Here is a 16,586-nt window from a genome sequence, read left to right on the forward strand (position 1 = left end):
CCTTATACCTTGCTATTAAAAAAATAGCATCATAAATTTCATTAACACGTTAAAGATATTTGAAATATATTTGCTTTACGTATGTCTAGTACTAATCGTCGATGATACTAATTATTGAAGTATTAGACATGCGCATTACAAATTATCTTTCCTTACAATTTGTTTTCTTATTATCTATCGAAAATACAATATATATATATATATATTAATACCTAACATAAATATATATACATATATATTAAATACAATAAACAGATATATTTATATGATTTTTAAGAAATTACACTATCACGTTTAGCAAATTTTAGCTATATGTATATTAAAATTCTTCACGTTTCATGGCTATAGAGAAGTCAATAAACAGTGGACAATTATTGCTTATTTGTTCGTTAATAATAGGTATTCGTAATTAATTATTTTATTTATTTGTAATGAATCGTAATAACTAAACTGTTATAAAACTATTATTCAAATCACGTTGCTACAATACACAATAATTTACATAAATGTCATCATTGCACATAAGATTATTGAGTACTTTTTACTAAAAAGCTTAATTAAACATATCCTTTGAATTCTCTAATATGGTGTTATTTTGCACAAATAGTTTTACTAGACAGGCTATACCGTTTGTTAATAATTTCCATAAATAATATTTATAATATAAAAAATTTTATAATTCTTAAAATTTTTTTTACGGAGTAGGCCAATACAGTCTTCCACAGCTATTTTCAGATTTCATTCGAAAGAAAACACTTATTAAATACTGCTTACATTGTTGAACGTATAGAACTAGACAAATCGATAAATATTTACATGCGTACAGATAGTTGCACCAGAGTATTTGGTCCCTAATATATTATTTTTATCGTTGTTTCTTAATTTATTTCTTTATGTCGAGTAAAAGTTCCTTAGCACAAGGAAATTCATGAGAGAATAAATTTCTATACATTTTATTTATAAACTAATACTCAATTGTTTTTCAAACAGTTAAGGAATTAGTTACTGAAAGAACAATTTCAACTCCAATTGAATGTCACTTGACTCTAAAACGACATAAAATTTAAATATTTTGTGTTCCTTTTCTTTTAAAATTTTTCCTAAGATTATGCCATTTCTAACAAAATAATACTATAATACTATCTTGATCAAAGTACTACTACTAAATCTTATAAGCTAATAACATCTTATATCTTACACTCTGTTAAAATTAACCTAACATTAACATTAATTATGTATTAGATAGTATTTGATACCTTAACATGTGTTGAAAACGTGTATAGGAATTTACAGAAAGACAATTTTTCAATTACGGAGCGTTACTTGACAGCAGAGCAAGATTCAGTTTATATATTGAAAGGATGTTTAGCAGTCACAATAGTAAAACAATTTAAACGAAGGAATTGTAACAATGGAAATATTGTAAAACTAACTTATCAAAATATTTATAAAAGAGTAATTTTTATATTTATAAAATACTATCTAATATTTAATATTCAATATGTTAACAACTATTTGAATAGCAATAGTGTTTTCAATTAATTCCATTTTATTTAAAGTATTGTGTTCCAATATCTCGCGGTAAAAATATTTATTTTCAATATTGAAACATAAAATATTTAAACATAAGTACCATGACAATAAGATAAAAATGGATTTAGGAAAATAGCAAAATCAATATTAATACGTAAACGATTATCACTTTTCACAATTGTTCCTTATAACCAGATCCATCGAACTGTTTTAAAATAAATATAAGATAATCTAGTCTTCTTAAATAACATGAATCCGAAGCTATAAAAAATAATTTAAGACATTTATTAAGCAATTTGATATTCGTTATATTTAAGAAAAGATTATATTACCGAAAGAAAGAAAATGTAGGTATGTGATATTTAGGTATCGTAATACGAGTACAATCCGCCAATGATATTGTCAATAATGGAATTAATAAAATCACAGCCATATAAAATAGCAAATTGGAGAAGTATTTAATTTGTCAGAAACTATGAAAAAAATTAGAGAAATTATTTAAACGAATTTTTACAATAATCCACGTTTTGAGACGCCATTAAACATTGATATAAAAGATTTTAGAAATGTCTAATGATTTCCCTGAGAATCTAGTATAATTTTATTACTAATAAAATATTGAAAATGTGAAAACTATCCTTTTTGGATCAATGGATTCCAAAACAAATAATCGTTAATAATTAATATTGAGTACCATTAAAAAAGGATTTTTGTCAAAATATAAACCAGAGTAACTTATATTTTACATGGTAATACAATAATTTATCTTACAATAAATTGAACGTTGTCTAACGAAAGAAGTATTGAACATAAAATATCTACTGACGTGTACATAAAAAAGACCAATTTGCTTTTAGAGGTGTATAATATGTACTTGATATAATTATTTTCAAAGCATTAGCAATCATTGTTTGTAACGATCCTTGATCCTATTGTATATGAAAAACTAGTACCTAGTGATGTAAACTGTAAATCACATTAGGTAAATCATTTTCAGAAAGTAGAAATGGATATAATAAAAATATATAAAAAATATCTATCTTTAATTTCTAGTAATAACTATTATTTATGCATAAAATACAATTTCTAAGTTTAAACGTGTCTATAATACGTCACTTTCCATTTGAGGAAGGTATTTACAAGATATTTTTGTACGATATTCTATATTTAACATATGACAAGAATTGAGCGCCATTTTTTTATCTCGCGATATTTAATTTCTTTTTATATTTCTTAAATAATTTACTTCTCATTTCTGCACACATGTTTTCCAGTCCTAATATATGTAAATATCAAATTTTTCGGACATATAACTGTATATATTTCAAAAATATTTATTTATTACGATTTGAGATTGCAGTACAGTTTTTAATGTGATTTGAAAACTAAGTTTATACTTGCGGAAATTAATCAAAAGTAATTGTAGACTACAAAAGGAACCCGAAAATATCTCGGTATATTATAAATACATTATTTATATGTATATACAATTAGATATTTAATACGTATATCTAATCATATAACTTTATTATGTGCAAACAATTCCTAACATGGAATAATAGAACTAGAAATACAGATGTGCATTAATAAGTTATGCCAAACTTCTGTACACTAAATTTCACATAAATTTAATAAGCGTACATTTAATATTTATTTATCTGTCATATAAAAATTGAATAAATAATAATATCATATATATAAGATATTGGCTTTAGTTTTGACTTAAAATATTTTCACTTTTCAATTGCGATGCAACTTTCAAAATAATTTTTACCTTGTCAAAGGTCATAAAATATTACATACATACATGGCTGAAAATAAACAAATTTCTCGTGCAATAATAAACTGAATACTATAATACTAGAATAATCTATTTGATTGTACTTACTACGAAAATCGTGTTACCGTAACTCTGAAGATATGTAGAATATTTAATAAATATTTCAAATAGAAGTAAAATATCTTTTGCTACACTGGATACGTCATATTAATTACTCGTACGAATAAAATAATACGAGTAAAGTTGCAATCTGAAAATAATATTATGTAAAAAAACAAAAAGGTAAAGATGTACATAGGTAGTTGATGTTTTTTTGACGAGAAATTGGCTTATTTCTTTTCTTAATTCTTATTGTATAAATTATGTTAATGTTGATATTTAGCTATATTGATATTAGAGTTATAGCAATAAATAATATTTGATTATTTCATTAAATATATAATCAATATGGCAATGCACCACAGAATCGATCATGCAGACGTATTAACGCGTGCAGACATTCTATTCTCCAAATCCCTTTAAATAATACAAATAAAATACGTAGTATGTCATAAGACGTGATATGTTTGAAAAATGAAAGTTCCTTTTAATAATGTAAAATAAAGAAAAAGAATGATAAACGCATTTGGTTTCAAGTTACAAAATTAAGCTTGAAATAATTTTCATAGCAATATTTCACATAGGTGAATTGTTTTAACAGATTATGTTCTAACAAATACTTTTTTATAATATTTAATTTCTTAAACTGAAATAGATTTCACCTAACACTATTGTATACAACACTATGCAAAGCTTATTCGGATAGAAGCTACGTCCAAATGGAATTTTTTCCTGATGTTTCGCCAGCATTGCAGCTAACTTCTTCAGGATCTAAGAACGTACTGCACGAAAATGACATTGTACAACAGTGTTAAGTGTGATAATCCGTTCTATGGAAGCCCCAAATCTCTGAAATCTGTTTCTTACCAATTATTTACATATTTTTTCATTCCAGATCATTCATCTTTACGAAAAGGTTATTACGATACTTTTCATTTTTTATTATGTTGCTAATTAATATTCAATAAATAAAAAACAATAATAGATGTATATGTATGATATACGCATACATACATATATGTATAATACATAGTAATACTTCGTATTAAGAGAGTATTCTAGTTTAGGCATTTTAAAAACCCAATTCAAAGTCAATGTATACATTTTCCATATCATGTCTGCGGTAAGATTGTCTTGAATTTATAAAATTAATAAAAGTTTTAAAAATGGCATGCAGCTAGCAACGTGTGACGTACAATAACGTAAAGAGAAAATTAATGGTAAGCTCAAGTTTAAGCATGGCACTTTAATAACATTTTAGATGAGAAAAAAGATGTATTCCTTCGCTTCGAAACATATAAATACATTCAAAAGTAGTAGCTGTGAAAATCGCTATCTTTTTAATCGTTGGTATATTTAATGAACGATTCTTAGCAGTTCTGCATGTTTATCTGTGTGATGAGACTAACTACTGATCAGTAAGCAAAAGTATACGTAAATTTCTGCGATAAAAAGGAAGAGTCCATCGTTCAGAATGTCGGTAGAAGCTACTAAGAAGGCTAAGACTAAAACTGTTCACAGAAAAAATAAATCGGTTGAGCAGGACTTTCCTGAACAAGAGTTCTGAACCTCTCCTCACCTAACAGATTATTCGTAATTATAATCAATTTCGGTTAACTGATATGGTATGAGAAACTTTAAATACGTTTTTCTCGAAATCGGGTTTTTTAATATAAGCTTCGATCAATTGATTGATCTCAAATTTTTGCTGTAACTTCGGTATATTAAAAGTTCAACCTGTCATCCAATAGGATACATTTTTTAAGAATCGCGCTAAATAGCATATGATTCACTCAATTTATTAATAGCGGTGAATATTCTTAAGAAATAAATTACGTGTGTAAAGCGCTGATATCAAAAGGTTTAATGATATCTCTGTAAAAAATTCGTAAAAGGCCTAAATGTGACACTCTAGACTAGAATAACCTCTTAATGTTTCATGCCTCGACAAATGATCAATTTTTTAAAGTAAAATGTAAGTATAAAATTTTATTGCACATGCATCACTAATAATTCCATGTTATAAATATTTATCTGTAATAAATGCAGTAGCACCACTATAATGATTATAATATATACAAATTATAAAGAAACAGATAATAAGTAGCAATTATTACATAATAGAAAAGTATACGAAAAATATTCTTCAAAATATGTAATACTAAGATAATAGCGTATCAAATACGATATTATACGAAAGACGAAGTAACAATTTCATACCTAACATAATCATTTATTCGTGTGCGTAAATTCCACGGACGAAACTATTATTAGTTCCTACTAAAATAAGGTTCGTTTTAAGTCGGGACTACTTCATTTTTCAAACATATCATACCTACTGAACACATTGATCTATATATATCTACTATAATGTGTAATAAATGGTAACGAATGTATGAGTGTATAACTGGACATACGATAATCGAGTATTTCATTCACAAAGAGAAGTCGTCTTAATTTTTAGTCTATACGATTATGTGTATATTTATATATATATATATACAAATATACGAATTGATTTCTTATACTTATCGCGTACGAGCTTGAATACTGCATGTATTGAAATCTTGTTTGTTCTAAACCAACTTATGAAATTCGAGTATACAAATCAAAGCTTATTATTACATTACTAAAAAAGATTGAGAGAATATGATCAAACAACATTTTAAATATTATGATAAACTTTGAACAAAAACACGATTAATTATATTCTTTTTCAATTATAATATACTTCGATAAATTTGTATATAATTATACGAATACTTTTTATAATTCTATCCAACAATATAGAAAATTTAACAGTAAAAATTTAACAATATATAACATGCTCTTTTTTAAAAATAGTTCTTTTACCGTTGCAATAAAAAAGCCATAAATAGCGTATAGAATAAATAAGAAACATTGTTACTTGAAATATACATACAAAAACGTCAATTGTTTATAAACTTACGAAATTCTTTCGAAAGTTATTTGAATCGAATACTTAAGAGAAGTACGTTGAAAATCAAATAAGAAAATATTTTTTATGAGATTCAAAGTTTGTCTTACTCCGATAGATCCGCAATTCGATACAAGATTGTCAAATATTATACATGTAGTATTTACCACATACTAATTCTCTTTATACGGAATTCAAAGATTTGTCTCTTCATGATACGCATATTTTAATGTCAAATATTTCTATTACTTGCTACTATCTGTTTTAAAAATGCAAGTTATAATATCATTGGACATAATCAGTATTAAATAACTATCAAAACTGATACGACTAGCAAATGACTGATGTGACTCTCTTAATATGTATGTATAAACATTCAATATTATAATAAAAATAATATCATCTAATTCTATTACAAGAAATGTTATCAAATTTCTTATTTTCTTTAATAACTGTCGTATTTTGACATTAAGATCATTACGACTTCTATACCAATCTGCTCATTATGTTTCTATTGTTGCTAATGATAATTATGGATGATGAAAATAATAATGATGACAATCAGGATGATGTTGAAAAATGGTACATCAACAGTAATAAAACTAAATGAGAATAATAATGGTGATTTGCGGATAATGTGCAATATAATAGTGAAAACAGTAACATAATATCAATAATACCTATTACTGATAAAAAACAATAATAAGCATAATAATAATTAAAAGCATAATAATATATGACGATATTGATATAGTAATGGTAGTAATATCAATGGTAATGATAAAAATAAAGACAATAATAATAATCGCTTTCAGATGCGACAAAATATTTGACGACATTAACTGCTCTTACCATACAAATAAAAACAAAAAGATACATATATACATATATGTAAATATGTATTTTTCTGCTTAATAGTGGAGAACATTCCTTTTATATTTCTATTTTTAAAGCAAAGCTTTTTTTAAGCAGAGAGATGTATATATAGTATGTAAATATATATATAAAATGACGTTGTCAGCATATGCGTTAATATCATTATACAGAGTAACTACCGTAGTTACATTTTTCGATCCAAGAATTTTGTAAAAATATTTGTATAAAAACTTTGTGCGTGTTATTTTATACATCTTAGCGATTGAATGTTTAACACTGAATAAAAACATGTTATTCCCGTAAAATCCCGTATTTAGTGAAATATTGTTTTGATTTTATTACTATGTTCTCTGATTGGTTACTATTGTGCAACATCAAATGTTAAAACAATAAAATTAGGCAGGATATTCTATGTAGAATTATGCCATTAATCTCTCATGTATTCGTACATTAATATATAAAATAAAATAAAATAAGATAAAATAAAATAAAATAAAATAAAATTAAATTAAATTAAATAAAATGAAGTAAAACAAAATAAAATAAAATAAAATAGAATAAAATAGAATAAAATAAATCTTTAGCAACAATCTCCTTGTTTTTGTAAATAAATATATGGAATATACAGCATGCTATTTAAGTATTTTTTATCGCTAAAGAAAATTCTCCACGAAGAAACACAAACTTAAAAATTGATAAAAAATACAAATATATTAATTGTTTTTCATTTGTCTCTATTATTTCTTTTTATCTCGTTCTCTTTCTTTTTCTCGCACACTCTACTTCACTTAATCTGTGCTGGAAGGTCGAGAAGAGATCAAACAGGACAAGTAGCAGTAATCATAATAATGATAGTAAAAGGAAATATTCATAAAAAACGTTGTTGCAACTAATATCAGCGTGCAAACAACCCACCAGAATTATCAGCAGTAGTGTAATCCGCGAGGAGAGGCGAGGCTGCTAAGGCTGCGTAGTTGGCATAATCGGCATATGGCGTGTAAATTAAACCATGGGGATCACCGGCAGAAAGAAGAGATCCTGGTGGACCCGAACCGTTTAGAAGAGATGCCGCGGTGGTTGGGACAGATATCCGTGGCGAGAGTATTAATGGAGCTCCCAATGGAGCACTAGGTGTCCTCATAGGTGTGGCCAAGCCTGGAAGAAGCCGTTGTGTTTCTGCCGCTGCTGCTGCAACACGTCTCCACTCTTCGTCGCAAGCTGAAACATTCATTATCATCATTTCAAGTTACGAAGGAAACTGATTTTATATTTATTTATATTTATCGTTACAACCATAGCAAACAATTTTTTACATCTCCTCTCCCCCTTTCAGTACCTTTACCTTCTTTCATTAATTTTCTAAATATTCCATCGTGTTATAGAGATTCATTTATCTATATACATAACTTGTAAATGTATAATAACATATAACATGAAAAATATTTTGAACGATTTAAATGCGTATGGTAGTGTCAGAAAAGTGTGAATCGAGCAACAATAAACTGAATATGTATACCTATTCCTTATATAATATTTTTTAAATTTTGTTCTTGAAAATGCTAAATCACGTTTAAGAAAGTGTAGTTTAGCAGATTATTTAGAAGGACAGAGATTCTTGAGATATATACAGAAGAGAAATTAATATGTAAAATTGATAGCCGTTAAAATGTTGCGAACGAATTACACGCTTCTCATTGATATTGATCTCATTGTATTCAATAATATAATCAATTCCTCAATCAAATCTTATATATTTTTGAACAATTTTAATTTTGAATTCTATAAATGTTATTATCAAAAAGATATTAAAAATAATTTAAATTAATATACGTCTCTCAAAATATTTATTACCATCACTCATGAAGTATATATAGTACTCAGATATACATATACAGAGTGTTCAATCTTCATCAATTTTTAATAAAAAATGCGAATGACATTCCTTATAAAATAATTTACCCTGTGAATAAAAAAATGTTCAGATAAGAATTTAATGATTTCGAGGAGAATATAATCTGCTGCAACTATAGTATATTATAGTATGATGAAATAATAAATAGAGTAAATGAATGAATTGAAGTTACATGAACGTAACATACTTAATTTTTCTTAAATGGGATCATATAACTTTAAGTGAACTAATAAATCCATCTTGATATTCTCTATACAATGTTATTAACCCATTTAATTATAATACACTTATACATATAACATACTCGCATATGCTTACCATACCTATCGTATGAAAGACGCTTACCTTAATTACTTTTGTATTGGTTTTTCTTGTCTTTCACACAAATTAAAATAAAAGTTTCTCAACATAGATAAATGGGTACCTACCTTTTTATAGGGAATGCTGAGATAGATCGATTAATGCATTAAAAATTACATGGTAACATTTTAAAAAGTAATAACAGTCATGATAATATATCCTTCATGCGTCCACCTACAAATAAACTAATTACATTAAATTACTTCTCCCTCGAAGTATCGTCCGAAATATCTTTCGAATAATGAACAATTCGAACGATGATTGCGTAGATAGTATGTACGTATGTATATATATAGCTATAAAAAAAGTGTCTAATATTAAATAGTATTAATGAAATTTTATTTTGAAATAAAGGTAAATAAATATTTGAATCTATACCTGTAGCTGCAGCAACTTTCGTGTTAGAATCCCGATAGGTTCCATTGATAATAGCAAGTTCCATTAACTGCCGCTTCTTCAACTCGTCCTCTCCATCAGCCTGCTAACAGTCAACATAATTAATAAGAAATATATTAATATTTTTGAAATTAATTATAGTAATCTCAGAAATATGTTACTCATTTTTTCAAATATTTACAATTTTACTTTAATATAATTTCAAACTTTTTATTTCTTCGCCTGGCATATAACATTTGTAAGAGATTGAAGAAAGAGAAGCTACGTTTGTATTTTATCAATCATGCCATTATACAATTAAATATTTTCTATGAATATCACTCTATAGCTTAAAAATTAAGCTTCTATCAAATTAAATCACGTGAATACTTATTCTTTTAGTTTGCACGAACAAATAATATTTATTTATACATGCAGAAACTTTAGTGCAGTAATACAAAGGTGCAGCTGATAGGAAGTAATTAATATTATGGGGAAACTAATTCAATAAAATTAGAAGTTATAGTTAATAATAGGAACTTTCTCACCACGGGAACAAGAAGTTTCTTCACTTCTTCTACAGCTCTGGCAAGTTTCAAAGTTGCACGATTTTCAGTATCCTCAACTGTCAATAAAACATGCAGTTCATCTGTCAGATGTTCCCAGTTTGGTTTACCTCGGTTTAACTCTTCCTGTTAAAGGGATTAATATCATATATAGTACAATTATACAATTTAAGTGAACAAATGTAAAAGACTTTATCTATAATCATTATTATGGTAAGAATCATTAATATTATAATATTACAAAGTACATATGCATGCCATTTATTCTAAAAATATATCATAAATATTAAGTGCGTGTAATAACAAATATCTAATTGTAGGAAACTAGTTCCTGAATTAATATCATATGTCTATATTATATTGTATATTAATATTTTCATATAAGCAATTTAAAATAAAAAATTAATATTCACATGTATTTGTTTCAATAAAAATCACAAAGCTACAATTTCTTAAATAAACTCTCGCGACAAGTCTAAACTAATGTTGAACACGAGAATTTGGAAATAAATTTTGTATATCCATATTATTATTTGATGCATATACTTACGATAAAATGTTTTCTCAGTGATCATACGCAGCTTGGAAACAAATATTTAACTTCAAATTTGAATAATAATCGTGTACTTTTGACATATTGCTTATGTGTATATTATAAAGAAGTTATAAATATATATGTATAAATTGACAAGGTAGAAACTTTTTCATTATCATTTTTTTATCAGTACAAAATATTCAATCACAAAAATTGAGTACTTAATCACGCACACAATTATGGTTATTACCTATATTATAATATAATAAATATGATAATGTAAATTTTAATTAGAAATCTAGTTACAATTGGGAGAAATTTGAAATCTTACATATGTAACAAGGAAAAATTGTACATGTCACTCGAAAATTTATACGCAAAAATATATTATATCTATGTATACAAAACATCTGTGTAAAAGCAATAAATTTACCTTCTTCTTATCCCTCATAGAACCTTTTCCCCTAACCATAATTTTACATCCTGTTTCTTGCTCTAACTGTTTAGCTGTCATACCACGTGGTCCAAGAATTCTTCCAACGAAATTAAACTGTAACAAATCAAAGTTTGAGACAATTTTTAAAGAAAAACATCACATCCACATATTACGTTTGCAAGTATATGATATAAAAAATTGTGTTTTATTTCTAATGGCGATTCTTACACATGTACATGAATAATTTTTTGAAAAAAGTAGAAATTCTTTTGTGTATTTAATTAGAAACAGTAGAGTTGTTAAATAAATGTCATTATTTATCGTTGCCATAAAGTACTTTACTGCGCTTACATTTTAACATTCACCTGATATAAAAGTTACACAAGTTATTTTTCTAAGTAGACTTATATGTAACATGCGTTTATATTATATATATAAAGAATAAGCGTAGGATACTATGCAAAATATATAAATATATAAATAAATATAAAAAATGTTATTATACATTTTCTTATTCTTTTATTCAAAAAAAAATGATTACCTCATGCACGCTTGTACGTTCGATCGGAACCCGTATAATTATATTTGGAAGTAAAATAAGCATTTTATCATATTGCAATATCGAACTTTATGAGTCTTATTTTAAACGAATTCCCTTTGATGAATAAAACATAGATGCAAAACTAATTACTTAGGAAACTAACAAATTTACGTCAAAACTATCTTCATATAAAGTAGATCAAAACATAAACCTCATTCAATTAATTTTTTGCGAAAAATAATTTTTTCGTGGTATTTCTAAGAAAATTTCATTGTTTATATTTCAAAAGCATAATTTCCTTCCTATTTTATTCTTTTTTCCACTACCTACAGTTTCTCCTAACTCTACCTTAAAGTTTCTCCTAACTAAACGATAAAACGTTATCGTCGTTATGCATTTATTAATTTAATAATAATTGTACTCTCTTGATTCAATTTTGACATGTAAAATCTCTTCTGTAAGTGAATAAATTCTATTTGTAATTTATTTATTTGTTCTACATTTAAGTAATATCCTTTGGACTGTGTGATCTATAAACTATGTCCCCTGATACAATATCAAATAAAATGTTCCGTGATTAAACAATGATATTGTCAAGTGGATCGTAATAGATGAATAATTGCTTTATACACATGTATAATTGTTATTAAGAAACATTTATATATATCTTGTTATTAGCTCAATTTCATCTCATAAGGGAAATTTATTTCAGAAAGTTACAGCATAGCTTAAGAATTATTTAAAATTGATCTGACACATTGAAAATTAAGTATATTTTATATATTTTTGCAAACTCTTCTATTAAAAAGAAAAAGAATAAAAAATACAAATGTTAAAGAAAGCAAATGCAAGGGAACAATGACAAAATTATTAAAAAATCAAAAATGTATAATAAATAAATTAATCAACAGTATCGAACATATATCATACGTGTAATACAACACACATTCATATTTAATAACAATAACCATTCTATTTAGTAAAAATTTATACTAAATTTATATCAAAAAGTTATTTTTAATAGTATTCTGTCTTATTTATTTTCATTCGCATCGAATGAATATCATGTTATCTTATTAAAATTTTCTGCCTACATACGTGTTTGTCGTTTTGGTACCCTATTTTGGCAAGATTTCTCCAATATTATATAATATTGACAAATTTCTATAATATTAAACCGATTTAAAACTCGAATCTCTTCGTGTTGTGGGAAAATATTTTCTTACCGTTATAATACATATGCGGCATTATGTATCTTCAAAGATACAATATAATATAATTTGGTAAAATTATTTAGGGCAATTTTTGTGACACGTATTTATTTTGCCATCAATAATTTCAAAATACTTCTCGTTATTGATTCAGCTTGTAATAAATTTTGTCTCTATCTTATCACGGTATCCAATACCAATAGCAGTTCAGCAAATTGAAAATAATATAATTGAAATAATCAGATCCATTCCTCTTAAATCTCTTTTAATCCGTAAATATAACCTCTTCTGTTTGTTTTAATGTTGCTTCAACATCGAAGGTCATTAGCAACACTGTCCAAATTTAAAATCTTTAGTGCAGTTTTGTTCAGATAGAAATTGGGTGAAATTTATTAAATTCTCATACTGTTTTTCAGGTGAACTATTCTTCTTGCAGCTTCATATCGTTATATAGTTTTTTTCTTCATGTGTACATACTTTTTGCAAATAGTAAACATATAGTAGACGAAATTAATCTTCTAGACAAGATTTCCTTTATATTATATATACGTATGTATATTCACATTTCTGTAAAATGTGTCATTCGTTTTTAACGTTAGTATCGTTACGTTATAGAAATACTTATGTTTTTAAAATTTCTTCAGAGGCACTCAGCAAACAAAAATACTTTTTATTCTAAACATCTCTTGCATACGCAATGCGGGAGGCTTCGATTAGGCTGGATAACATTGAGACCAGACATGGGAACCGTTACAGATACGGCTTCACGAAAACCTCAAAACACAATCTCACCCGTAGGATTAGTTTATCCATATGCGAGCACATATGTTTGATAATGTTTCAGATGATAAACTCATGGCCTATTCCACCACATAAAATTATCGCAGTATATAAGAAAACGGATACTTATGCTTCTTAGACAGATCATTACGAAAAGTCACGGTGATGCTTCGCGTTATTTGCTTCGTCAAGACCGAGGTCGTGAAATGACAGGCGTTACGGGCCACGACAGACACGGACGTTACAACGTCCGTCTCGCAGCGTTCTATCTCCTTTTGCATAGGATCAGGTCAGTCACACGAACTACGCCTACTTACGTCCGTCAAACTATACAACGTTATGACGGACGTTGTAACGTTCGCCGTTCCAACACTCGTGTGACCCCAGCCTAAGGTTCAAGCTTATATCATGTGAGATGGGGCTGAAATTCCGTTCCGAAGCAATCATTACGCCTTAAAAATCTGCGAATCGAGATAAATTCTATTCGGCATTATTTTCGGGCTACTTCTAGTAGTACTCCGTCAAAACCAAACACTAATACTCATTTATTCGCGAAACATACACATTTGCAATAACATTTTGAATTACAAAATATATGTTGATGTTGCCATGTCAATTCGAGTTTAATTATTTCAAATCTAATATTCGTAGTATATATTAGTCATAGTATATCATAGTATATAATATAATAATCTAATATTTGCAATCATAGTTGAACGTTCTCGACATTACCGCTTTAATCGTATCTTCGTTTATTAGTTAGAGTTTTTCTTTTTTACTAATATCATCCGCGATTCCTCAATTTCTATCATCAACTTCGTCCCTTCTTGCGGCTTTGATCTCGCGTCAGATTTAGCTGAATTTTTCTAATTTCTCAACAGCTTCTCAATTTAACGTCGAATTCATCTGTACTATTCTACGAGTTCTTCTACACTGTCTTTCGCAATGAATCCATGATGTCGTATCAGTTCATTTGCACATCTTTGAATGTCCGCGCTGGCGCAGTTCAAGCACGTCACAATGTTTACTTTAGTATTTTCCATAATTTGACTCAACCATTTGTTAATTTGATACCGCTCTTACTATCTTATATTTATCCTGAGTACATAAACTTTGTATTTTTTTAATAAATCACACCAGCGATTGTTAATGCATTCTATTAATTTCATGTCACAGTGAATGTTAGACATTTCATAACGAATGTAAATTTATGTTTAATTTATATTACTATGGAGACTAATTTCAGAATAATTACTGAACTAAATAGGCAAATTAATAATCGTTGTTTAACCCTAAGGCAACTATTAGGAAATATAAAAACCTGTGTGTCGTTTCAGTCTAGAAAACAAAAAGAGAGACCACCTTGTTTTCTTTCTAGTGTTCGTTATATGTAAAAATTATTATTACAAACAGTGGCTAAATAAAGTGTTTGAATACACTCTCATTTTTTATAATAAAGCGTATGTTTATCAAGTTCCACGTTTCATTTTCATGGTATTTATCATATTTTATAATGATGTGAGACATTACTGAATGATATGAAAATTTAATATATGTAAGAACTTGGAAATGATTAATTAATACGTAGATACTATGATAAATAAAGATGAAAAAAGATGAAAGAGGGTACTTTTTGTAGCCACTGCATTTCTAAATTTATATGTTCACTGCCTACGGTAAATGCGTTTGAAACATTTGTGAGCTCCCTGTGTGGTAAGTCGGAATGGATTGCACATACGAACAACAATGCACTGGACGAATTTCTTGCCAGGTACTGATACTGCTTAAAACACACAGAAACACGCTTAGACGATCGACGAATATATGGAATATTAGAAATTAGCTTGTAATATTGCAAGTATACAGAGCTTGATATATCGATAAGAACACTAGAAATAACTGCTTGAACGATACAACTAAATGTGTTGTTTTGTAAGATTTTATATACCTAATGCGCAATATTGCTTAAAAAACATAACAACAAAAGTAAGAATGAAATTACATTTTAAACGAATTTTATGTACAAATATAAATGCATAAATAATAATCATAATTTCCCATGTTTCACATTTTTTTCCTTAACAAGTTATTTAAAGTCTTGGAATATTAGAGTATAAACTTTTATTAATTCATCCCCTTGTTCCCTGAGTTGGCATTGAGTTAAAGTTAAAAGTAAAATTGATCTTATATTGTTAATAAAAATACAGTACCGAGATCAATGAGTGATTTTTATCATTATTGCCCCTAAATAGGAAAACATTTTAATTTTTTTAAATATCAAAATAAAATTTTCGAAACAAAATAAAGTTTCCAATCAAATTTCTAGATATTTACTACACAATTAACACATAAATTAAATTTAAAAATATGATTAATTTAGAAACAAGTTTGACATACAATAATTTGAAAATATGTATAAAACTTTTAATTGTTCAAAAGTGCAAAAGTTATAAAAGATACTTTTGAGAATAAAATATTTATCTCAACGGAATACCATAACTTTTACATAATATTTACTTACATTCCACATTTAGAAAAACGCATAAACAGTGTACCTACGTTACTAACTTTTTCTAATATACATCAAATTCTTATCTTATATTGATAGCGTACTGAATCAAATATTCTCTTAACGTATATTATA

General features: G+C 26.9%; 2 protein-coding genes across 5 annotated transcripts in view; one reads left to right on the forward strand and one right to left on the reverse strand.

Moving 5' to 3' along the window:
• Positions 1-16,586, forward strand: part of gfzf (GST-containing FLYWCH zinc-finger protein) — a 112,444-nt gene that overhangs the window by 44,197 nt on the left and 51,661 nt on the right. The gene's annotated exons all lie outside the window — the stretch shown is intronic.
• The window catches only part of how (protein held out wings), a 46,081-nt gene that overhangs the window by 9,551 nt on the left and 19,944 nt on the right, over positions 1-16,586 (reverse strand). Inside the window, exons 3-6 of one of the 4 annotated variants that reach the window (XM_069109704.1) lie at positions 11,408-11,524; positions 10,422-10,565; positions 9,877-9,976; positions 8,142-8,444 (exon numbers count right to left, since the gene is read on the reverse strand). In XM_069109704.1, the coding sequence (XP_068965805.1) occupies positions 8,142-8,444; positions 9,877-9,976; positions 10,422-10,565; positions 11,408-11,524 (664 nt within the window). Of the gene's footprint in view, positions 1-8,141; positions 8,445-9,876; positions 9,980-10,421; positions 10,566-11,407; positions 11,525-16,586 lie in introns of all 4 variants that reach the window. The other 3 variants (XM_069109703.1, XM_069109702.1, XM_069109705.1) reach the window with 3 other exon arrangements.

The sequence above is a fragment of the Bombus flavifrons genome, chromosome 3 (assembly GCF_040668555.2).
Source record: "Bombus flavifrons isolate JBK064 chromosome 3, iyBomFlav1_principal, whole genome shotgun sequence".
Lineage (NCBI taxonomy): Eukaryota > Metazoa > Arthropoda > Insecta > Hymenoptera > Apidae > Bombus > Bombus flavifrons.